The following is a 25909-nucleotide window of genomic DNA, read 5'->3' on the forward strand; positions in this document are numbered from 1 at the left end:
CAACAAAAGTAGAAACATCAATATCATGTATGCCTAGATGTAATAGCATTAGATTGATATGATACCCAAAACTGACATAAGCAATCATGAAGTTCTTGAAGTACCAAAGTGTTTTGGAGTTCAACTACATATCTCATCACCATTTAGTATATATAAGTCCTAGCCCACTGTGATTTTATGTTCATGATTTACAAATATATCAATGTACATCGGAATACTTATGTGGAACATAGCAATATCAGGGGAAGGAGGGGGGGGGGAGAGAGAGAGAGAGAGAGAGAGAGAGAGAGAGAGAGAGAGAGAGAGAGAGAAACATACTAATCTGAAATCAAATCCATAAAGCAAACTAGAAATAATGCAAGAGAAAACAAGTTAAAGATTCCCAACAAGTTTATCAGTGTTCAGAAAAGTTATGAGATTCTTCAGTCACTCATGAAAGACGATATGTTTCAGAATATACAGCTTTCTATCAATAATCACTCCTAGAAGCATCACTAGGAGAGTAACTTTGTAGAAATACTGTAAAAACAGAAAATGCCTTTGGTAGTTGTAAGAGAATTAGCACAAGAAGCTTGGAAGATTTTTCTACCAACCACTGGAAAATCATCAATTCTCAAGTTCCAGATGTAGAAGGTTTAAGTTTCCGCCTGAAATGAGGTGGAGTTTGGCAAACAGTGGTGACTAATGATTGCAATTCCTTTATCGTCTAAGCAGAAGTATATTCTATCCTTCATGAAACAAATAGTTTAAGGAAACAAGGTTTAAAGAAGGCAGACTAGAGAGAGTCTGATCTATGTTTAACATGCTTGATTAAATATTAATTGATAATGTTTTGATAGAAGAAAATACTATCCACTGTCCCGAACTAACCCATTAAGATTCAATGGTTAATTTCTGTCATGTTTTGATCAAACAAGTCTGTTATCAGAGAGACCAATTAGTATTAGTTTTCTTGGTCAGGCAGGTTAGTGGATCACCATCATTTAAGGATGCTGACTCTAAGTTTTTCTCAGGGAAAGCCTTTTAAATTCACCCATCTAGATTATAATCCTTTTACTTCTATTAACTAAATATCGGAGGCACCCTGCCCCCAACTAAAAAGAACTCACACAATAATGCTTTCACACAGCTAGGAAATTCGGTGGTTAAAAGACTCTGACGTTTTGATTCAACAAATAGTGATTATGGAAACAAAGCTCAACCAGAACTTACAAGAATATTGAAGTCCCTCTGCTTGTTGAGTTGAATCTTGATAAGCCATGAAAAAATCACCAACGAGAGAACTGATTGCTGAAGCAACAACTTTACTGATAAAGTATGGCCCTCATAACAGAAACGGATGGCAATTCTTTGTCATTTCAGGACTCCTGACATTAACAGACTACCAACTTCTGTTTCCAGTTTGATAAATTTACAAGTGGCATCACGCATGGACCCCCTATATGGTTTAGTACAAGTAGGAGGATTATCTGAAAGACTAACCAGAGCAAGCAAACATATTTTCTGATTGTTTTCATGAAAATGCATCTTCTCACCTACTCTCCTCTTCTTGAAGTAAATGAAGCTCCATCTCCATACATCACAGTTATGAGTCCCGATAGAATGGAGTCAGAAAGATGGAAAGCTTAAAATGACATAATTGCTATCAGCTTTGCTTTATTTCTTCAAGCATCTCCACTACCTTCTTCATTTTGGGCCGTTTAGCTGGTGTGCTGTCAGTGCAGAGCAAAGCAACCTTCAGAACTGCAAGCATCTCTCTTCTCCATGCAAAGGAAACCGTACTCAGCCTTGCATCAAGTATCTGTTCTGGGGTCTCTCCTCTTGCAGGAGCTCCATGAACCCATTTCACCAGATCAATCCCTTCACCAAAGGCCTCATCAACAGGTATTCGGGTTGTAAGGATCTCAAGTAGCACAACTCCATAGCTATAAACATTTCCTGGTGCGGTGACTTGCATTGTATATGCATATTCTGATTCACATAATAAAAATAAATAAATAGAAGTCTGATGGAAAAGAAGTGAGCTATATATGTGCAATAAGTGTACAATATTACTCCAGAAAAATCAGATATTAAGGGAAATTCTCCAAAAGTACAGCATAAAATTTATTTTTAAAAGAAATAATGGAATTGTGCAAGTATTGCACTATTTGAGTACCTGGAGGAATGTAACCAAATGAACCTGCCACTGCGCTGATACTTGCAGTGCCCCTTGATGGATCCAAGAGTTTTGATATCTCAATCTCCCCAACTAAAGGCTTTGAATTGGCATCTAAAAGGATGTTACCTGAAGAGATATCAAGATGGATAATAGCTACATGATGAAGGAAATCCAACCCTTCTGCTACTCCGATGGCAATGGAGAGCCTTGTAGGCCAATCAGGTACATAATCAGTCTTCATGGTCGAGTTATGAAGAAGCTGAGCTAATGTTCCATTGGGAAAATAATCATGAAGCAAGAGAACATGATCTTCATAAATTATGAATCCAATGGGCCTCACCAAATTATCATGGTAGAGTTTCCCCAACCTCTCAAGTTCTCTGATCATCTTGCTCTGGTGATGAATTACTGTTCTATCCATGGATTTCAACCTCTTCACTGATAGAATCATACCAGAAGGCATAATTGCCTTATAAACAGTGCTGAATGTCCCAGTGCTGAGCTTATTGGACTCCTTCAATGTTGCTTTCACAGCAGCATCGAAATCTATTGCTTGCCTAAGATTCTCAACAAAGACATTCCCTGCTATTATCACTGGTGGGTTAGTAGCTCCATCTTCCACAACGTCTGCATCCATGGATGCTTTTTCTTGCTTCTCCCTCATCATAAACAGAACAACAACAACTGTTACTGATATGAAAACTGCCAAACCCGAACCAATAACAGCCAGTAATATCCTATATGAAACCCTGTGATGGTAACCCTCATGGTCAGAACCATAAGAATTTCCACACAAATAGCTCAGTGGCTCTCCACATAGTCCTTTATTCCCTGTAAAGCTTGACTTGGTGCTCTTTTGGAACGGCCCAAAGATGGGTACTTGACCAGTCAACATATTATTGGAGAAATTTACCTCTATCAAGCTCATCATGCCCCTGAATGCTGGTGGAATGCCTCCAGAAAGATGATTGTTAGAGAAATCTAATGAAACCAGCTTGTCGAGTTTCCCAAGTTCAGAGGGTAGTGGTCCATGAAGATGATTGAAGCTCAGATTCAGTGCTATCTGCAAATTCTTGATCCGCCCTATCTCAGGAGGAATAGTGCCAGTCAAGTTGTTACTGCCCATTTCCAACTGAAGCAGCTTAGCACAATTGCCAATCTCGTGAGGTATCTCACCTCTTAATGAATTCTGACTAAGAAGCAGGAATTGCAATCTAGGAGCACTGCAGAGGTCCTCTGGTATGGTGCCATTGAATCTGTTGTTACTTAGATCGAGCTTGTTAAGGTTCCTGCACCAAATAATGGACCTTGGGATTTCTCCATAGAGTCTATTACCAGAAACAATCAATTCCTGCAAGTTGACAAGCTTCCCAAGCTCTTGAGGAATTGTTCCTATAAGCCCATTAAATGCTAAATTCAGTAGGGTGAGGTTGGAACATTGAGACAATTGTACCACAAACTCTCCAGTAAGATTATTGTTATCTGCTTCTAAGTATGTAAGACTGCTGAGATTGCCTATGGATTTAGGAATGCTTCCTATAAGCATGTTGTTTCCAATACGGATACTCGAAAGGTCTCTGCAAATTCCGACGGACTCAGGTAGATTGCCAGTCAACTTATTCATGGTAAGGACCAAAAACTGCAGTTTCCCTGAAGTGAAAATGCTCTTTGGTATATGCCCTTCTAGCTGGTTGGAGTGAAGGTTCAACAGCTGAAGATCAGAAGTAGAGCCTAAATTTTCAGGAATGTTGCCACTTAATTCATTCTCGTAGGCAGTGAATTGTCTCAGATTGGATAAATTGCCCACCCAGTCCGGAATTGACCCATTCAACCTATTCCCAGAAATTTGAAGGTTCTGTATATATTCTAGACCCTGAAGTTCATCAGGAATTCTTCCAGTAAGCTCATTATAAGAGAGGTTTAATGATCTAAGGTTTCTAACATTACCCAACTCTGAAGGGATGAAGCTCTCAAATTTATTCCAGGATAAATCAAGAAACAAAAGCTCCGATAGATTCCCAAAAGCTGGTGGGATAGGCCCACGAAAATTATTGAAAGAAAGGTCAAGCCATTTCAAGGCTTTGAGCTCAGAAACTGATGTTACATTACCTTGAAGCTCTTGGTGAGATATGTCAAGCTTTTCTACCATAGACAAGTTGGAGCTGCACTTAACGCCTGTCCAAGAACAGAAATCAGTGTCGTTGGCACTCCAGTTAGGGACTCCAAGCTCCTTCTTGAGAGCCAACATTGTAGATCGATCATCATGTTGAGCCATAACCAGGTGGGTTCTGTACAAGAAGAAGCCGACCAGAGAAAGAGAAAACCAGCAGAGCAAATCCATTTGATGTGTTCTCTTTCCTTCTTTCTTTTTTCTGCAAGTTTTTGAAGAGAATACAAGGCAAATCAAATAAAACAGAGCATCTTCCTCTCCAAAACTCCTCCTACCCACTTAATCAAACAACCAGAGGTTCTGAGAAGAACCCATGTAACAAAATCTATAAACAATGCTGGATTCGTTCTAAAACCTAACAAATGAAATTAACCAAGGCATTCAAATGACAGGACAGCTTCAAATGCGGAATGTGGTTGTTTACTTGTTTCAAGCACAAGAAGCTCAAAGCATAAAACAAACATAAAGTTATCAAGAGAACAGAGAACCCCACAAGGAAAAACATGGGCATTCATGAAAGTTCCCTGCTTCACGGAGCATCCATGATTGCACAACCAAGCCTTTATGGAGATAAAAGAGAAGTAACAGTGAAAGAGGAAAGAGTAGTACAGTTTTGGGTACCGATTTCACGGGCCAGATGTCTTTTTCCATCAGAAATCTGTTTAACTGCGTACGAGAGAGAAAGAGGGTTAGCAAATTCTGGAAAAAAGAAGAATTTGTGAAATGGGTATTGTAAAATGTAAATTCCGTTCACGAGAAAGGAACAGTCATGACTCACGATTCAACGAAGCACAAGCTGAAACTGCAGCTGCACAGGTCAGTTTGTCGGTCAAAAGGACCATTAAAAAACGAAACAAAAGCATGTAAAATAATGTCTTAGAATCCGACAAATGTACTGAACCATGGTTTCTGGTTCGAGTTTTGAAGTTGAATACCCTTCATAAATGCACTAGAAAATTCAAAGAAGCGAGAGTAAGTTTACATAGACATAAGATTTATCAGGGTTTTTTATTACAAAAGAGTAGCAGAATTTACTATGACAGAAAATTTTGAAACTCTTTTTTGTTTTAGTTCACTTCCAATACCACTAAATCTCTTATGTAAAACACCTTAATCATCAACCATATATTCAAGAATTCCTCTTTCAATCTTTCTTAAGAAGGAAAACTGAATTATCTTTTGGATGATGAGGCAGAGACTTGTTGTCCTTTATGTGAAACTGAGCACTAGTGCATGTAGAAGACAATTTCTAGAAAGGAGAGAAAGAGATCAAATTCCTTTAGATATGATAAACCAGTAAAGGCTCTGACTTCATGATTACAAACAAACATTTATTCTCCGGCGGACCTGCCTTTTTCATTGTTTGTGCTTCTGGAAAAGGAAAAGAAAAACACTGGGTCCTTTGAATTTAATCCTTCTTTGATTTTTACTCCATGGTTAAATACTGGAAGAACAGCACTAAATATATGATATTCAAGTGCCTTGGCCCATCCCAGCTGAAACCACTGATGCTTTATAAAGTGTTTTGTGGGCCGGCCACCAACCCAAACTTTTCACAGTAATTCCTAAATTCAAGATAAATTCAATGGCTTTGGGTAATCTAATATGTTTCAATAATTGTTTGTTGATCTTGTGGAAGCATTCTATATGATAAGAATTATGGTATAAGATTATAATCATATCAAGAAGCATTTGTGTTTCTGCATAAAAAATGGCAAATCAAGTATTGAAGGCTTTCGCACAAAAAGAGACGAGAGGGGGAAGAAAATTTTCTATAAATTCTTACTCTGAGAAAATTTTGTTTGTCGGGAGATTATATATATTTACTTTCAAGAAGCATTGATACAACATTCTTAGTGTTATTATTTTATGTTCCAATCTCTATCTTGAAAAACAAGTGAAGATGTCTATATGGTGGAAAACACCCATTCTTCTATTAAGAATGCCAAAATTATTTTCCGTGAATGTTACCAAATGCATCTAGAGTTAAATTGATGTGCTTTTCTTAATATCTTTATGGGCCAATCTATATATTCTTGTATTAGCCAAGTTTACTCTCACCCAATTCTTAGAACCCTAAACAAAATAAGTGTGAAATTGTAAGCAGTCAAAGATCCATATATTCATTTGTTTGCTGGAATAAAGGTTGGGTGAGAAAAAATGGGTGGAAATTTTTTTCAAAAATGTGTAAATTTTTTATTTTTTCCTTAAATCCCAAAATTGAATAAAGGTTGTTTGGAATCCGGATCATCACCCCGACGACAAGTTTTCCTTGAACCAAAGAAACGGTGGGCTCCCCACGTGAAAATATTTAAAAAAAAATCCTCCTACCCCCAGCCATTTTACCCCCCTAAGTTTTTTGTGGTTGTTTGCACAAGTGGGGTGAAACGACTGTGATTGTTTGATTGCTTAAGGCCCCATTTGTTACGTGAGGGTAGAGATGGGAGAATCTCAGATTCAAGAAAAGGAATGGGTTTTGTTGGAAAAGTCTCGATTAGTGGTGGGTCCCCTTTTTTACTTTTTTCAGAGATTTTTGGTAACGTGTGAAATCCAGAGATCCCAAAAAATATGTGCGCATTCACAAAAATCGCGTCGGTCAAAAGAAAAGTTAGGATGAATCCATAGATTTCATTCCACAACCAAACATTTAATTTTATAAATTATGACTCCATAGATTTGAAATCTATAAATTTGAAATCTCTAAATATTTGAAATCTCCAGACTCATATAACCAAACAGGCCCTAAGGTGGTGGGAAAGTAAAATTATCTGGTGATGTGGCAGTCAAACTTTCCCACCCCAAGTCATTTTAAAACACCACATATTTGGTGGGATTTTGTGGAAAAATTAGGAAAATAAAAGTAGAACCCACCACTATCACTTTTTCACAAAACCCTTTCCTTTCATTTCCTTCTCCCTCTCCCTACTACACATGGGACCCACATATTTTTTTTCCCACCCCACCTTTGCAAACAAATTTAGCCTAAAACCAAACCAGCTCAATTAGAAATTTGATGAAAGTTGTGGCATCTATTAGACATGTGGGGACACACTCGTTGGAAAGTAGAAGGCTGACCTCTATATGTATAATGTGATAAAAAGCAAACATTAGGGGAGAACATAATCTGTTTTTTCCTTCATAAATTTGGTGGAAAGGCAATAAACTGCATCATAGATGATAGACCCCTTGGCTTCTGCTTTTGGTTTAAACTATGAAAACCTAAACCCAAGATTAAAAAGATAACCTTTTTCCATTGGACCACATGAATGCAACTTCTTTCTTTCTACTTACAACCTTAATCAAAAGAACTCATGCAATTATTAGTTGTAATTACTAATTAGCAGTATTAATTTAAACCCATTAGAAAGCAGCGTGATTTACGTTCTAAGAAAGCTTTAGCTTGATTTCATGCTTAGCCAAATTAGGTCATGGGCTAATGAAGAAGAATTCAGTATTCTCTCTTCTCCTCCAGCTCAAATGAATAGCATGTGGTTGGTTGATGGTGATGGAAGCCAACTTTTGGTGATTCTTCATTCTAGCAAAGTCATGGCACTCTAGAAAAGATAGAAGAAAAGGCAAAATGGGTTTTGCTTTATGGGAAAATATTGTTGAGGTTGATTGAGATAGATGTTGGGTCTTTGTTAAACATGTATAATAGGCCTTGCATCATGGCTTGTCCCACCAAATTAAGGCATAAGAGGTCCCCTCTAGCACCTTAGGGTGATGCATATATATGTAGTATCTTATATTCTTCTCTATTTCCACTTTCTATGGTTAGAAATTGGAATATCATGGAACTGGATTTTTTTTTTTTTTTTGGTATAAAGATTTTTCATTCAAGGATTAAAAGACCGAGACAAGCTCGTGGGGACAACAAAAGAATCATCCAGCCACGGAGTGGTAATGGGCCATGGAATTGGATATTAGTGTCATATTGGTCGATACATTTGGTATAACAAACAAATAATATTACGATGTAGATCAGGGAGATTTCCCTCCATTAAAAGGAAGGACCTAAGGAAGATCATGGCCCTCACCTATCCCCTTTTCTTTCTCGTGTAAACAAATCTTTAGAAGGATCTCTTTCGATTTACTTCTTGGCTACAATAACATTGGTACGTGATTAGACCTGTAAATGGATAGTCAAAATCCGGTACTGAATTCGCATTTGTATTCGCTTAAGAGTATCCATATCCGTCCACTAAGAAGAACCGGATTCGGGTTTGGATAATTGTTTATTGGATCAGATAATATGTGGATAAAAATCTATCCAAATAGAGTAAAGTATTCAACATTATTTTCTCGAAAGTGGATGATAATCGGATTCAAAAACCGGTAATCATTAACCAAGATAATCGAAATCCAAAATTATCCAGTTTGAATAAAGTATTAAACATTTTTCTCTAAAAGAGGGCTGATAATCAGATTTGGAAACTAGTAATCGGAAATTGGAATTGTAAATTGGAAATAAAAAGTAAAATAAAATGACAATCACCAATCGGATAGTTTATCAGATCGGATTATTATTAGATATCCGATAAAGTTCAGGATTCGAATTCAGATGTCTTCTCTAAATTTCTTAATTGGATTCAAATTCGAATACTGGTGTATCCGAGCCGAATCCGATCTGTTTACAGGTCTATACATGAACAATGTAAGTTACTTCATGGTATAATTGTAATTTTCTTATTTCTTTGAGTTTTTTGCAAGTACCCACTTAAGTATGGCGCTATAATTATTGACTGCCTACTTAAGTGGGTTAAATTGCATGGCGCCCACTTTCATAGTTTTGTAAAATTGCAAGCTATTCACCCTTAATGATTAACACTTTAATAGTTAAATTTATTGATAAAATAACTCATATACCCTTTTAGGTGTAAAAAAAAACAAAATACTCTCAATTAAATTTCCCTCTCATTTTGTTCCTTTGGCATTTTCATTCTTTATCTTACCAGAAACTCCATCATCGCCCCTGCCTACCGGCGACCACCACTCCTTCCTTGCCATTGCCAAAAACCAAACCAGAGTTGAGGCAGGGGTTTGTGTGTGTTGGGGTCAATCCTTCTTTGTCAAAACTTCTTCTCAATTTTAAATTGGGCACGTAAGTTATTATTATTGAGGCTTGGCTGCTTAAAAAGTTAGAACAAACAGATTGGATGTCATCTAAAATTTAATAAATCCATGTCCTCTTGCCACTACAAGAAAAAGCAGAATTAGTGACGTTTAATTAGTGGACTATAAACCGCCACTAATAATGTATATTTAGTAGTGGTTTTATAAAAACCGCCACTAATTATGAAAAACACAGGATTTTTGAAGCATGATTCTTTAAGTAATGTTAGACTTTCAAGTTTCGAGTACTTAAATACCAATCCGATCCAAGATCTTGAGCTGGTTGAGGAACAGAAACCAAAAGGAGAATCACTACCGGAGAAGGAGATAGTGATGGAGGAAGCTGCCCATCATAGATTCAACAACTAAAGCCATTATCTTTGAAAATTAGGTTCTTCTTTTGTAAATTTAGGAATTTAAAATCTTTAAATATAAAAGACAAAAATTATATTTATCAGTTCATTATAAATAAAATGATTATTTTAGTTTTAAACTAACAACAAAATTAATAGTGGATAACTTATAATTTTATTAAAAGTGTAAAGTGAGTGTGCAATTAGCCCTATTTATACAATCAAGAATTATAAACCCACTACAAAAAACTTTATTTTTTTTATTATAAAAACAATTATATTTCTTTTCCACTAAACCTAGGGTAAGGCTGCGTTTGTTTGCTAGAATAAAGGTGGGTGGAAAAATTTTTGAAAAAAACAAATTTTTTTTACTTTTCATACTTTTCCTAAAAGTATATGTATTGTTTGGTTGCTTGCGGAGGGAAAGTGAGAGACACTAGTGACATGACAACCCAACTTTCCCACCCCAAGGCTTTTTAAAGCCTCACAAATCTGTGAGATTTTGTAATAAAGTTTGAAAAAGTAAAAAATAAGACCCACCACTCTCACTTTTCTACAAATTCCTTTTATTTCATTTCTTTCTCTTTTACCCGGCCCACTACACATGGGACCCACATATTTTTTTTCCACCCCTTTTTTTTTCACCCCGCCTTTGCAAACAAACTCAGCCTAATGGAAGTCTATTCTGTCCATTGTACTTCCAAGTCTTTGGTGAATTTTTAGAAGAAAAAAAAAGTCTTTAGTCATTGGCATTTCCAACTTTACAAGGAAGCTGTAATTTTCAAGGTGCTTGGTGTGTGTGCATATATAAAAATCACACAAGGCATTTTTCATCATCTCGATTGAATAAGAATCAAAAGAAGGTAATATTATATATAATACATCCAAATCTCAATACCCCGTTAAAAATAATGAAATCTTTTAGATATGAAATTGGATTTATATCACACCGTTGAGTTGTTAACCTTCTTATTAATTAGTGCTTCCAAGGAAGCGTAAAGGTTTATATTTTTTTTGGGTGTCTGAGGTTCATCCGGGCCAAGCTTGCGCGCACCTCGATTACATCCTCAGAGGGAGCTTTGTCGTCCGCAAGGGTCGAACCCATGACCTCTCCACTGAGAAGTATGGATCTTACCACTCTACCAACCCTGCATTTACAAGTAGCTGTAGGCTCTTGACCATAGGATCATGTCAAAGTTGATTTGCTAACTCAAATGGGTTTTTACTGAAACCGATGGGGACGGTACGTTCATAAAAATTGTCAAAAGGTGGAGATCGAAATCTTTAACAATTCTCGATGAATACAACAATCGATTTCATCGGTTTTATATTAAAGCTCAACCGAAATGGACAGTTGAGATCATTGACCGTCGCCAGCACATGCTGTGCATTTATATTGAAGCTCAACTTTAAAACCATCAGTAAAGAAATGCTTCAACCCATTTAGAAACTTAGTGCCCACTATATCCCAAGGGCTTATAGAACTTGGCAGGAAGACCATCAAGTCCAGGAGCCTTATAAGCACCCATTTTGAACATGACCTTTGGTAATTTTATCATCTGTAAAATGTGCACATAGCTTAGCATTTTCCTGTTCACCAACCAATGGGTTAGCAAACTCTAAGGCCAAATCAAAATTATAACGAGAAGATGTATTTGTTATGAAAATGTGCCACAATATTTGTGTTGAGCTGATGGTCCTCTAAGAGTTAAGACGCCCTCTTCTCATGCTGTGGTAACTCACAATGACTGATCCACTTAGCATCAAATTGAGCTAAGGAAGATCTATTCTTAAAATTCTGAAAAGTGACAGAAATCTATGATCAATTCCATGTACAGCTACCTTACTGAGCATATTCAAGAACTTTGCCTTACACAATGCCTTATCTATACTTTCCTGAATCAAAGCCCTCCCTCTCCGTTCATTCGACCATGAAAATTGTGGCCCAGTAAACCTCAACTCCATAAGTTGGCATTCATCTACAGCAAACCTAAAAGCCTCCTTATGACCAAAATGTTGCACATTGCCTCTCTTTCTTTCTTTCTTTTCAACAACGAGAGTGCTTGTTTGCAAGTACGTTGGACATATAATAATAGTGGGCTGCTGAGGTTTAATAACCCTTTCAGAATTTTCAAACAAAGCAACTCCAGAATTGGATTCAGAATTCAATTGGAGACGAAGAGAACCTGCTTTCAATGGGTTAATTTAACATTTCTAAACACTGCTGTTTGGCCTCCAGAGCGTTTAGAGGCTGGAGACAATGCCAATCAAGTGGAAGGTTATATGCGTGACCCCAAATTTCCATCTCTTTAAACTACATCTAAGTAGGGATCACATCAGGGGACCAATGCTTCGAAGAGATAAACGCATTCTTAATCAGCCAAGGCCCTTTCGAAATCAGCACGTGTAAATCAATGTCCCTCTTAAGTTGAAGAACAAAAAGATGAGAACTGATTGTTGCACTTCAAGATCATAAGAAAGCTTCCAAGCCACACTCAATGCTTTGGATATAGTTAGGGCACTGATGCATTTAGATATGAAGATTTTTCCCACAAAGTACCATTTCAGAGACAATGTATACTAAACTCAAGCATAAGTGCTAGTGGGTCCTCATCAATGATTACCCATTAACCAGGTCTCAAGACCAGTAACCAACTCGTGAGACAGAGTGACGAGACTTATCTAGAGAAAGCTAGTGTCATATCTTAATGTATTAAAAATATATCTGGAAAATCAACCAACATCCTAGCCACCCCTCCATCTCAAGCATATACGGCTAGGATTGCTTCCAAGAATTCCACTACTGTTAGAAGTTCCACAACTGATCAAATTTCCAAGAGTTCTACTGCTGTCAGAAATACCACAGCTCATCAAACTTCCAAGAGTTCCATTGATGTTAGAAGTCCCACAGCTGATCAAACACCAGTTACTACATACAAGAAGAACTCTACAGTTGGTACTCACAAAGACACTAGGCAACCCAAAGGAGATACTGATTGGTACAAATTCATAATCAATATTTTATGTAATCTAAAACACTAGAGTCCTAGCACCACAGCGACAAGACTCCTAGAACTATACAGAGAAGGACTCCAAGAACACTATGAAGAGGGACTCTGTTTCTATATAAAGCTATGTACTAATTCATTGTAAATTAATGTGATTATTATTTTCTGAGCTCTTTCATACGCACACTCAAACTCTCTCTCTCTCTCTCTCCTCAACGTCTCTCTCTCTCTCTCTCTTCTTCTCTATTGCTTTCTTCAATTATTATTATCTTCAACATAGTGTGTGTCTACAAAATAGAGATAGACTTGCATAAATTAGAGTATAATAGTATTACTGCATTACAATTCATACCATATTACATTAAATGATATCTTCAACTTATGCTGCGATTTATGTTTATATGTCTGTGATCTACTTGTTGAGTTCTTTTGAGCTCCCTCCTTGGGGATTTGTTGCTTTAGACCTTAGTGTTGATTCTGATGCCGCGTAACAAGATCACAAATTGTTGGCGACCTATCTGTACAATGTACCAAATTACAGGGATTACAATATACATGGCAACAAGTACTTGTTGTCACAACTGTGCATACCAGAATTGGAACGACCCATGAGTTGATTGATACTTTTCACGATACTGAAACTTTTGAGATTCATATTTACCATTTAATTAAGGAAACTTACCTGATGTAACTTAGGAGTTCGACTCGATTTTCTTTTCAGACCGATTATTTTAGTTTCAGCATCACTTCCGCACACTGATACGGTTTTCAGATCCCTCTGAGATCCTTGTTTATTTGATATTTCTCTTTATATATAAACATATATATGTTGATTTTGATTTATTCTTACTCATGATTGGTCTATTGTGTGGATGGTATATGATTGTCTGAGACCTAGATCTAGTGACTGTGGATCACTCTCTCGGGCATTCGGGTGGATAGATACTAGCTGGGTGGATGTGATAAGTTGTGTACTTGTGTTCTCTTTGCATGTTTACATAGGTATATATGAGTTTTTCAGACTTCCAATTTTTCCCACATACAATCGAGCATGTGCCAATCAAGAACATTAGATTATATGATGTTTAAAGTTAAATTAACGCTCCTACTATGTTTGTTGGCCTCAAATTAGGCTAATCAACAAAATTCAAGCTAAAATGACCCTAAATACCCCTGAAACCAACGGTCGAATTTTCACCGACACCAACCAAATTTTGGCGAAATGTTGCTGACATTTCGCCGTGTCGGATGGTGTCGACAACCACGTACATGCCAAAATTCAGTGACATTTCGAACCTTGGTCCTAACTTCTCTCAAGTCTCAAATTCTATTTCCATCACTCACCCAAAAAAAAAAAAAAAAAAAAAAAAAAGAGTTCTGTCTGTCAAGAATCCTAACTTCTTACTTATTTTCAATTTCTCTATTTCTCCTTTTACTTCTCAACAACTACTAATGTACTCTTTTAAATTTTGGTAACGCTAAGGAGTGTTGCGTTTGTCGCCCTTCGAGTTGACACAGAACTTTTTAGGTGACTCACTATTTGATTGGATAGATTTGATTGCCCATCTCTTTAAGGATGTAGATGATAAGTATATAATGGATCAAATTTGGAGTGCAATGATTTCGTGTATTTGGAAGTCTAAAAATGCTGCTTATTCAAGCAAATGAAGCCTTCAGTCATTCGTACCAGGCACTCTTTGATTGCAGATATCCAACTCCATGTTTGTACTGTCACTCATTTGGAATTGAGTTATCTTGCAGCAAATCTGGAAATCGAGGATGGCACAAGCCTCTTTCAATTGTGTGTTGATGGTTATTGGGAGTAAACTTCTTTTTCAGGAGGGAGAGGCTGCTTACTCTGGGATTCAGCAGGTATTTTCCTAGATACACAGTATAAATTTAGCTTAACCTAATAGGTTTTGTTGATGGAATTGGAAGCCATGGCCTTCTTCTAGCATCTTCTCTAAGAGTTTTTGCAATCCAAGTACATTCGGATTGTCAGTTTGCGATTCTAGCTTTACAGGATTTTTCTATTTCTTTATATTGGTTATGTATGGGTATTTTATGTGAGATTAAACTCTTTGCTACCAGATTTACTAATGTTTATTTCAAGTTTGTTCCTAGGCATCTTAATAGCTTTGCAAACTACTTAGCCCATGGGGCACGTCTGTTTCAATTGTTTAGGGTGTGCTGGGATATCCCCCCTTTGTTTGTAACTAACTCTACTTTGCTCTTTTCTGGTTCTCTTACTCAGGACCTCTTCATTTTATGATTACAGGGCTAGGCAAGCTAGGCCGGGCTTTTCAATCCCAATCACAATCTCATATGTTTTAATTACGTTCATTCCAGCCCTGGCCCTAATTCAGGGCCTAGAATTCTTGTCCCTTACCCTAAGTCCTATAGGGCCAAGCCAAGCTCATTCCGGCCCTAATTGTCCCTAATTGGGCTAGGTTGGGATGGGTTTGCCCTGACCCTGACTTTGATTGGCCTTGGTCCTAACCTTGATTGGCCCTGGTCCTAACCTTGATTGGCATTGATCCTGTCCATGTCCTTGTTCTTAATCAAACTTGAATCATATATAATTGATATGCATAATCTAACTTCTTATTGATTTTGAATACAACCTACAGTTAAATTTGAACCATCTGACATATAAAAATATTGATCTATTATAAACATATTATATAGTTAAGTGACTAACAAATATAAATTGATGTTAATGTTTAGACTTTTTATTATTATAATGTTAAAATATGCCTAGTCAATATATAAGACAACCACAACCACAACAGAGCACAATTGGTTTATGCAATAGACTCTGCAGCAACCACAACCACAACCACAACAAACAATGCAGCCACAACCACTACATACTATGTAGTCACAACCACAACCAATTCTGCAGCCACAACCACAATAGACAATGTAGCCACAACCACAACCGATTATGCAGCCACAACAATAACAAACTTTGCAGCCACAACCACAACTGATTCTGCAGCCAAAACCACAACACCACTAGCTACAACAACAACAACAACAACAACAATCTTCTCTGCTGCAGCAACACTACCATCAACAACGTGGGCGTATCACCTTTTTTTTTTATTTTTATACCAAAGGTCTACCTACAACAACTTTTCTCCAGCTACGCTCCAAACTGTTGTGGCTACCACCCCATAGTTTGCAGGGAAACCAAAGTTTGAGTGAGAGACAAATTCTTTAGTTTAGAGTTTAAATTATATTTCACTTGGTTACTTAAGAGTTGGTATTCTGTTTAAGTTTGTTTTCCTGTATATCTCAACTTCCTATTCATGTAATTGATTACACTATAAATACAATACTCAAGCTAATGTGAAGTCTTGAGCATTCAAAACCAAATATCAGAATTCTTTCATGAACATTGCACACCTAACCATTTCAACATTTGGAAATTGTTAGAATTAGAGGCAATAGTGATTTCGTGAAGGACATAATTCAATCAATAATCAAGCTACTGTATAAGTGGGCACTAGTAACTGTCCCTAAATATTAATAAACGTTAGGGTTATTTTGGAGTTTTTGAAAAGTAGAAAAATGTTACATCACTAGTTAATTAAGGAGCTTAACGGCAGACGATCTGTAATTTCAAGTAAAGTCTAAGATTATATTAATTTAACAAAGTATAACGAATAAAGTAGTAATTAAGCTAAGTACAAAGGGGATTTTGTTTAATTATCCCTCAAATCCTTTATCATCACATCTACCAAAAAAAAAGTATATATTATATATCTTTTTCAAAACAATTTCCTAAGAATTCGATTCACCCTAAAAGTTGATTAGACTTTTATATATTTAATTTGTTTAAATTCACAAGGGTAAATATACATTTTTATACTTAAAATCAAAGGTGTTAGGCACAAGTAAACGTTGTAATAGAATGAATTCCAAGAGGTGTGAATGTAATTTTTTTATCCACACGGGGAATATAAATGTAATTAGAACGGAAATATAATAAATATCTCTAGCTCGGTGAGGATTGAATCATGTACAAGTTGATTTGAGGAATTGAGATCCTTTGCGCCTAGCCACTAGATACCATATCACACCACAGAAATGGCATCTAGTGTTTGGATGCCCAGGCCTTCCTAAGTACCAAAGGCAGGGCAACCAGTGGTCGGACGCCCGGATGCTGAGAATTTGGATCAATATTTGAGATGGCTTTTTTCTTACCTTTGAAACCAATAGGAGTTGTATATTCATAAAAACTTTAGAAAGTAGTTACAACCTGAGTGTAAGATTGAGTTGGTTTGGATATCTTCCTATTATGCAAGAATGAGGATTGAGAACTGGATTCACCCTAATAAACTCTATTTTGGAATTAGGAGTTGAATACTTATAAAAATTGTAAACAGTATTTATAACCGGAGTATAAGATAGAGTTGGCTTGGATTTCGTCCTCTTATGCAGGAACGAGATTGCAGTTAGGATTAATTGCAAACTGAATTCAACCTTCTAAATTATGATTTGGAATTTGAATGAAGATGATCCATTACAGCAATCAATCTGAAATTAAAGAAAGAATTATGGCAAGGGGAAGAAGCTTGATCACTGTGTTGCAAATCAAATATTTCTCATCCATGCACGGATCCAAGACAATATACTAAGAAATAACAATATAGAAACTATAAAATAAAAGCAAGCAAACAAAGTATAACTACAAGGACACGGCAATTTTAATGTGAAAAATCCTTCAAATCGAACAAAAAATCCACGAAGCCAAAATTTCCACTATATGATGAATAATGGGATTACAGAATATCACAACTTCCCAAGTTTTGAATCAAGCTTAAGGATATCACTAACATCAAAAAAAATCTCTTCAAAAAAATACTTAAAAAAATATAGGGATAATTACTGTTGCCCCCTTGTACTCTGATTTTATTACTACTTTATCCCTTCTACTTTTTAAAATTGCTAATCCAACCTTTAACTTTGTCTAAAATTACTAATGCCCCCTTCCGTTAAGTTATAATACTATACTTAATTAACTATGGAGAGAAATTAACTTTAAATTAAATTTTATTTTCTAAAAAGAAACTACCGGATAAAGAAAACACTTAATTTTTCTTTTCTAAAAAGAATTCGCCGAATAAAGGAAATATGTGACTAAATAAAACTTAAAATAGAAACTAAAATATTAGGAAATATCAAATGTAATTCAAAGTTGAAAATTGAAAATCTCCTAATATATGCTAACCATTGTACAAAGTGTGTGGTCCCACCAAAACTAAAATTTATTGTAGAATATAAGATTTTAAGGATAAAATTGACATTCAATATAATTTCTAAAAATGAGGGTAATGTCATATTTTTTAACTTCTTAATTTTAATAAAGGGCAAAATAGACATTACATATTTGATGTTAACAACCACTTAACACCGTTAGAAGTGAGGGGGCAACAATAATTTCATAAAGAAAGAGGTTTGATTAGTAATAAAACCAAAGTATAATAGGGCAATAATAATTATCTCAAAAAAATATATCCAAACAATGTTTCTTTCTCTCCTTTAGAATGTGCAAATACAACTTCTAACAGCTTCAGTATAATCTCGAACGGCAACAAGAGTGTGAAAATTTGCAGGAACCAACCTCAAAAAAACCACTGGACCTAAACCTAGGGCGGATCCACATAATACAGGGTCGAAGCATTTCTATATGTAGCTCTCCAGTAGTTTCAGGCAATGGTAAAGGAGAGACGTACCAAGGTGGGAGGACAAATGGTTGTAGACTATTCAACTGCAGTGGTAGTAGATTATTCATGCAGTTGAAGTTAATCTCAGGGATATGACCCACTAGCTCTATTTTTCTGGGAGTGGTATGGTCAGTGTTGAGGTGATAAACATGGATGAAACCCCCAGATTCGACGAATAGAGCGTCTGGATTATAAGGATGGAAGCCAAACAGAGTAGCAGAATCATTCTTGGCTTCAAGTATTTTCATGCTACTTTTCTTTGACCATTCGCAACAGTTGGACTGAAAAACCCATATATTGATCTGCAATGAATGTTCATCCAACACTGCCATATGAAGTTGACCGTCAGAAGACTCTCCTAAGCGCCCAGAGAAGGTGGTGGCACGGATATGAGAAGGAACTTTAATCATCTTGAATCCACCATTGCAAACATTATATGTGATGATGCACTCCATTGGATCTGGATGTCTATCCATCCAGTAGATAATCCCTTTTATGACGATGACCTTTAGAAACGACAGCTGAAAATCTAACAATTTGCTATAGATCTCAAGGCTCACGGTCACAGATGATAAATCCCATTCTCCGGTTTCAGAAGAAAATGTCTCAATCTCAACGATATTAGGAAGAAGACCCCCATCACTGTTATATGCAGGCTCCACACGAACCACTTTGTAGGTATCAGTGGTTACCAGTCCTATGCACGATTGCAAAGATCTGTGTTGCTTTTGCTTCAGGGAAAGTGGAAGTCGGTAATAAGTCACGGAAAGAGGATTGAAGATGTAATAGGTGTAACAGTCGGTTTTACCGTTGCGTCTGACACAGAGAAAAAGGCCATTCGAATAACAGATCAAGTATTTGGAGAAGTCGTAAAAAACTTCTCTCTTAGACAAAGATGCCGTACCGTTGTTGGCATCCTCCTCCTTTGGTGTTGATAAAGGCATGAATCTCCAGAAACGTCTATTATTGACTGGGGTTTCAAATAAACCAAATAAATTGGTGTTAGGGTTAAGGCACCTGGTTAGAATGATGCTGCGGAAATGCGGGTCTGAGATAATTTTGTGCCACCTCTTTGATACACACTTGCATCTGAAAATTGATTTGACTGGCAACCGAATCAGAACCTCCATAAGAATATCATCGTTGCAATCTTCATATCCTAAATTTGCTGAGACATCACCGTCCATGTTCATCTGGTCTGTCTGGAACGAGAGGATCAAATCGAACCCGAAATCAAAGTTTATTCGTGATGGTTTGATCTGGAACGGGAAGATCGAGATGGAAACAGAAGGAATTGAGATAGAGGGCTACCAAAATTGCGAACAACAATGGCGATGGAAAAGACTCTACGAAAATTGAATATAGTGGGTCTCTTGAATGATAAGACCGGGACGAAAACAGAAAATTCAATCCGATGGTGTTGGGTTAAAATAATATCTTAGAGTTTTTATTAGGTGTTACTCCTTTTAAATCATGTAATTAACTTCTAATTTAAATTGAATATCCCAGGAATCCTAACTTCTCTCAAATTCTTATTAACTATTTCCGTCGGGAATCCTAGCTTCTCTCAAATACTTATTTCCTATTATTTTTTTATTTTTTTTGGGTAAAGTTGTTTTTCCTTTTACGTGGGATTCACATCCTTTGTAATTCCTTTCCTTACAATTCCCTGTAATTCCCTCATAGGATTGTGCCACGTGAAATTTGAGTAATCCAAAGGTTATCCAACAAACTAGAGTTTAAATAAAATTCAAATTTATGGGTGGATTTAAATAAAATTCAAATTTAGTTTAAATTGGATAACCTTTGGATTACTTAAATTCCACATGGCACAATCCTATGAAGGAATTACAGGGAATTGTAGGGAAAGGAATTACAGATGATGTGAATACGTGTCAACTACTACTCTCTTCTTCTTCTCTTTTGTTAGAATACTTCTCAACGTTCTCTTTGATTACCCTTTTCTCTACTGAAAGAAAAAAATAATGCTAATTCCTACTCAAAATTAAAAAAATCTATTATTAATTATGCCCATAACCTTATTTAGCTATTTCTAAAATTTAATATATTTTTAAGCATCCCAAGGAACAATTCAACTACAGTCTCCCTCGTATAGTATAGTTCAATGTTGAATTACTAATCAATTACTATTCAACATCACTTCTATTAGCATTTAATACATTTTTACAAGAGTTTGTACTTCTATATAATAGTATGGCATGTATACTATAGTCTATAGTATGATTTTTTGGGGAAAATCAAAACTTGGAGGGAAAGGTATGAAAAAACATACTTGTTGGGGCCTTTGGGAATAAGTAGGGATATTTTAGTCTAGTAATGAACAAATATGAATCTTGAGAGAATGTCCTTTATTTGTTTTTTTGGGTTGCCAACCCGGGTTTCCAAGGCTTTGCCCTGACTAATCCAGTGTTCAACCCGGATCGCACACCTGACTATGGTGGGTGAGTCTCCCAACGGGGATTTTTTGCATCCACAAGGTTTCGATATCAGAACCTTGCTCAAGCGGACCAAGCTGTATATTTTGGTCTAATGAAAAATTATATCAAAACTTATGTTTATACTTTTATTTAGAAGTATGATTTTTTATTTTTCTAACCTTATGTTAAGATTCACAAGAGTAAATGTAACTTTGTATACTTAAAACTAACGTTATTAGAATGAATCCACATAGGTGTAAACGTAATTGTTTACATACACAGGGTGTAAATTTTATAATTTGCTCTAATGAAAATATGATAAATAGCTCTAGGTAAGTGAGGATTGGATCATCTACAAGTTGATTTGCAAAGCTTGTATTTGAGGAATTGAAATCCTCTGCATCTAGGCAGGGAGTCCATCGATCTAACTATCCGGCCACTAGATGCCTAACTCATGGTAACCAGGATGTATTCAGTGGCTAGACACACCCAGACGGATGCCCTACCCTTCTTAGTTACGACAGGCAGGGCATCTAGTGATCGGATGCTTGGACAAACGTTGTGCCCTTCCTAAGTACCACGGGCAAGGCATTGAGCAATCGGATGCCATGATGGATGCAGAGAATTTGGATCCGTATTTGAGATGGCTTTTCTCCTTATCATTGAAACCAGTAAGAGTTGATCAAATATTTATAATAGTTGTATAAAGTATTTACAACCCAAGTATAAGATAGAGTTGGCTTGGATCTCTTCCTATCATATAGGAATGAGATTGATGTAAGGATTGCAAACTGAATTCAACCTTATAAACTCCGATTTGAAATTAGGAGTAGAATATTATAAAAATTGTAAAACGTAGTACAGTAAAACTAGAGTTGGCCTAGGAATGAGTTTGCACTTGGGATTGAATTCTACCTTATCACCTTTGATTTGGAATTTTCAATTTATGTGATGATGATTCATTACACCAATCAACTTGAAACTAAAAGAAAGGAAAAAGGAAAGGGGATGAAGCTAGATCAGGGTGTTGCAAATCAAAGATTTTCCGCCAATGTGCGAATCAAAGACAATAAACTAAGAAGATATATTATGAAACCCAAGAAAATAAAAAGCAAGCAAAAATACGAGAACATTGGAAATTTTTAACATGGAAAACCCTTCTAGCCTAGCCAAAACTTCTATCATAAGATGAACAATGGGATTTCAAAATATCATAATTTTTTTAAGTTTTGAACCAAGCTTAAGGATATTGCCAACATCTTTGCTAAAGCAGGATTGGTAGAGTGGTAGAGATCTATACTTCTAAGTGGAGAGATCGTAGGTTAAATCTTGACAAACAGTGTCTCCCTCCCTGAGAATGTAATCAAGGTGCACGCAAGCTGGCCGGATGAACCTCAGCCACACAAAAAAAAAAGTAAAAAAAAAGAGAAGATATCACAAACATCAAATAACAGAACAACTTCAAAGAGAAAGCAATCAAACAAAAATACAACTAGATAATGGTTCTTTCTCACCTCTAAAATGTTCAAATATAGCTTTTAATAGCATAGATATTACCTCCAAGCCATCAGCAACAAGAAAGTGTGAAAGATTACAAGAACCGGCCTCAAGATTACCACCATTAAGGATAAAATGCTTGTAATTTTATGCATGGCTTCTCCAAGAGAGTTTCAAAACCTTGTTAATAGCTTCCTTCAAAAGTCTCTCCAAATACCACTAACTAAAGTAGGCTCACCTCTCAAATGGCCAACTGTACCAAGACCTAGGGTGGTTCAACTCATCACAGGGTTGAATTGTGTCTATACGTAGCTTTGTAGTAGTTGCAAGTAATGGGAAAGGAGACATGTACCAAGGTGGGAGGACAAATGTTTGTAGATCATTCATGCTGGGCAAGTAACAGTGTTAAGAGAGATGTCCTAACAGTTCTATTCTTTGGGGAGTGGCAGTGACAATTTTGAGGTTAAAAATCAAGATGCAATCGCAATAATTGATCAATAGAACATTTGGATTATAAGTGTTGGGATTTATTAATTATTAATATAATTATATGCCCAAGGGCAAAATTGAAAACTCAATTTTAAGGCGGCGGTAACAAAATATAGGGTTATATACTCTCTCTCTCTCTCTCTCTCTCTCTCTCTCTCTCTCTCTCTCTCTCTCTCTCTCTCTCTCTCTCTCTCTCTCTCTCTCTCTCTCTCTCTCTCTCTCTCTCTCTCTCTCTCTCTCTCTCTCTCTCTCTCTCTCTCTCTCTCTCTCTCTCTCTCTCTCTCTCTCTCTCTCTCTCTCTCTCTCTCTCTCTCTCTCTCTCTCTCTCTCTCTCTCTCTCTCTCTCTCTCTCTCTCTCTCTCTCTCTCTCTCTCTCTCTCTCTCTCTCTCTCTCTCTCTCTCTCTCTCTCTCTCTCTCTCTCTCTCTCCAAGAAACACAGAAAGGAGATACTTCATGGATCTTCTTCTCCTTAATTTTTGGTCTCTAGTTTCATCCATCCACACGACATTTGGGTTGTGGAATACATTATCTTTCCTCATGATTGTAGAATCAAACCGATGACGAGTTCGTGGAGGAATAGAGATATATATAGAATTTGGGAAAGTGAATCCAGATAATGATCTTTCCGCTTCTATTATCGAATAGAGATATATAGAGTTTTACTAACATAAGCATCAGAGCCACGGTTCCCACGATTCGTTATTCCTCCCAACTGTTTGTGCTTTCTTGAATGGTTTCAATGGGAGGATCAAGGGTTTATAGAAACCCACGGAGAATCCAAGGTTTAATAGAAACCCATGGAGAATTGAGAGGGTTTTAAGAAACCCTAATTTTTTGTTCGGATCCAAGTGAGAGGATCCTTGTTATTTTTCCCTTATGTAAATATTGCATGAATAGATGATCAATGATGGATGTTTTTGTTTAATGTTTATTGGATTTTTTCCATGCATATTTTTGGATGAATTTTTTGGAGAAAAATCGTTTTTTTTCCATTCTATGGAACCATCTCATAATCTATTTCAGACAGATTGTTAGACGATGATCCGTCTCAGAATCCGTCTGAGAGTCTGTCTAGTTCAGAATGTGTTTATAATTTATTGGATACTAGAAGTCTGACACTCTAAGTGATGTTTGGGCATTGAGGGCCTAATGGAGCCTAGTGGGAGCTAGTGAGATAGAAGCGTTCTGTGTGAACCACCTCATAGCATAAACATGATAAGGTGTCTTATTTTATTAAAACTGTTTTGAATGTAAGTCTTTTAATCATGTTTCTAGCACATAATGAAACTAATTTATAAGTCTATGCGTGTTTGCATGAGAATTTGATTTAATGTTTGTTAGCATATCTTTTGGTTTAAATGCTTATCCCATAGGTTGATTATACTAGTGTGAATTGCTATTGCTTGTATTGTGTTTTATGCTAGAATAATTGAACTCATTCTTGTATATATTATCTCTAGTTTAATGGCTACTACCAATAGCGTAATTGCTGACATCACAAAAGGAAATAAACTGAATTAGAGGAATTATGACCTCTGGCACTAAAAGGTGCAGTATCTCCTGGAAGATCTATATATATATATATATAATCATGGCAGGGTTACAACAAGACTCAGACAAATTAATAATACATGGGCCCTTATTATATATAAACCATATAATCAAATCCTCTTAACCCGATGTGGGAATAAATAAAACCATGGATAAAAGACACAATTAAAACAAATATTTATAGAAAAATAAGTTTTAAACATATTTACAACACCACCCTCTTATATGATAACGACAACCACCACAATCTTTTCACTCAAAATCATGGCAGAGCCATCGGAAGAGATGTAGCTGCCAACGTCTCAGCCAAGATGGCTGGTGTAGGTGTGAATGGCATGGGGGTTGGCACTATTGGTTTCACACGATAACCTAGTAGAAGAAAAAAAAATTCATTTTTTGAGGGTGTCAAACTAAGTATCAAGCCGTCTTGTGGAATCAAGGACATTTCTCCCAGGAGTAAGTTGAAAACCATTCCTTGGGAGATTTTTCCTAACTTCTTACTCTTTTGGGGTATTTCTCAATTACTTGCATACTCTCTTTGAATACCCTTTTTCCTAGAGTAAACCTATGGTCTAATGATGCCCATGACCTTATTCTCCCAATCTAGCTATTTCTAAAATTGAATATAAATTTAAACATCAAAAATCATACCTTTAAGGGTAATTACTTTTGCCCTCCTATACTATAAATATAATCGGAACATAAATATGATAAACATGTCTAGCTGAATGAGGATTGAATGAGGATTGGATCATGTACAAGTTGATTTGCAAACCTAGTATTTCAGGAATTGAGATCCTCTCAGCCAAGCCACTAGATGCAATACCACACCCTAGGAGTGGCATCTATCGTCTCGATGCCCGGGCCTTCCTAAGTACCACTGGCAAGGCATCCAGTTCGACCAGGTCGAACGCTCCGATGCTGAGAATTTGGATCCATATTTGAGATGACTTTTTCTTTACCTTTGAAACCAATAGGAGTTGAATGTTTATAAAATTGTAGAAAGTAGTTACAACTTGAGTGTAAGATTGAGTTGGCTTGGATATCTTCCTATTATGCAAGAATGAGGATCGCAAACTGGATTCACCCTTATAAACTCTGTTTTGGAATTAGGAGTTGAATACTTATAAAAATGGTAAACAATATTTAAAACCAGAGTATAAGATAGAGTTGGCTTGGATTTCGCCCTCTTATGCAGGAATGAGATTGCAGTTAGGATTGCAAATTGAATTCAACCTTCTAAGTTATGATTTGGAATTGAGGATTATCCATTTTCGCAATCAATCTGAAACTAAAGAAAGAAAAATGGCAAGGGGAAGAAGCTTGATCATGTGTTGCAAATAAAATATTTCTCATCCATGCGCAGATCTAAAGACAATATACTAAGAAATAAC

At 36.4% G+C, this 25909-nt stretch overlaps 2 protein-coding genes across 2 annotated transcripts; both read right to left on the bottom strand.

The window, feature by feature from the left end:
* Positions 1-551: 551 nt before the first annotated feature.
* Positions 552-4899, bottom strand: LOC149001660 (leucine-rich repeat receptor-like tyrosine-protein kinase PXC3). Its single transcript, XM_089138329.1, has 2 exons — positions 2159-4899; positions 552-1971 (listed from the first exon to the last, which is right to left on the bottom strand). The coding sequence occupies exons 1-2, from the start codon at positions 4500-4502 to the stop codon at positions 1646-1648; spliced, it is 2670 nt and encodes an 889-aa protein (XP_088994455.1). The 5' UTR covers positions 4503-4899; the 3' UTR covers positions 552-1645.
* Positions 4900-15749: 10850 nt separating this feature from the next.
* On the bottom strand, positions 15750-19726 carry LOC149001661 (F-box protein At5g03970-like). The gene is made up of 2 exons (XM_089137129.1): positions 18549-19726; positions 15750-15873 (listed from the first exon to the last, which is right to left on the bottom strand). Exons 1-2 carry the CDS (start codon positions 19724-19726, stop codon positions 15750-15752), a joined length of 1302 nt encoding a protein of 433 aa, XP_088993255.1.
* Between the last annotated feature and the right edge of the window lie 6183 nt (positions 19727-25909).

This window comes from Hakea prostrata, chromosome 10 (assembly GCF_041222555.1).
Source record: "Hakea prostrata isolate BN-2017 chromosome 10, UWA_Hpros_2, whole genome shotgun sequence".
In the NCBI taxonomy this organism is placed as follows: Eukaryota; Viridiplantae; Streptophyta; class Magnoliopsida; order Proteales; family Proteaceae; genus Hakea; species Hakea prostrata.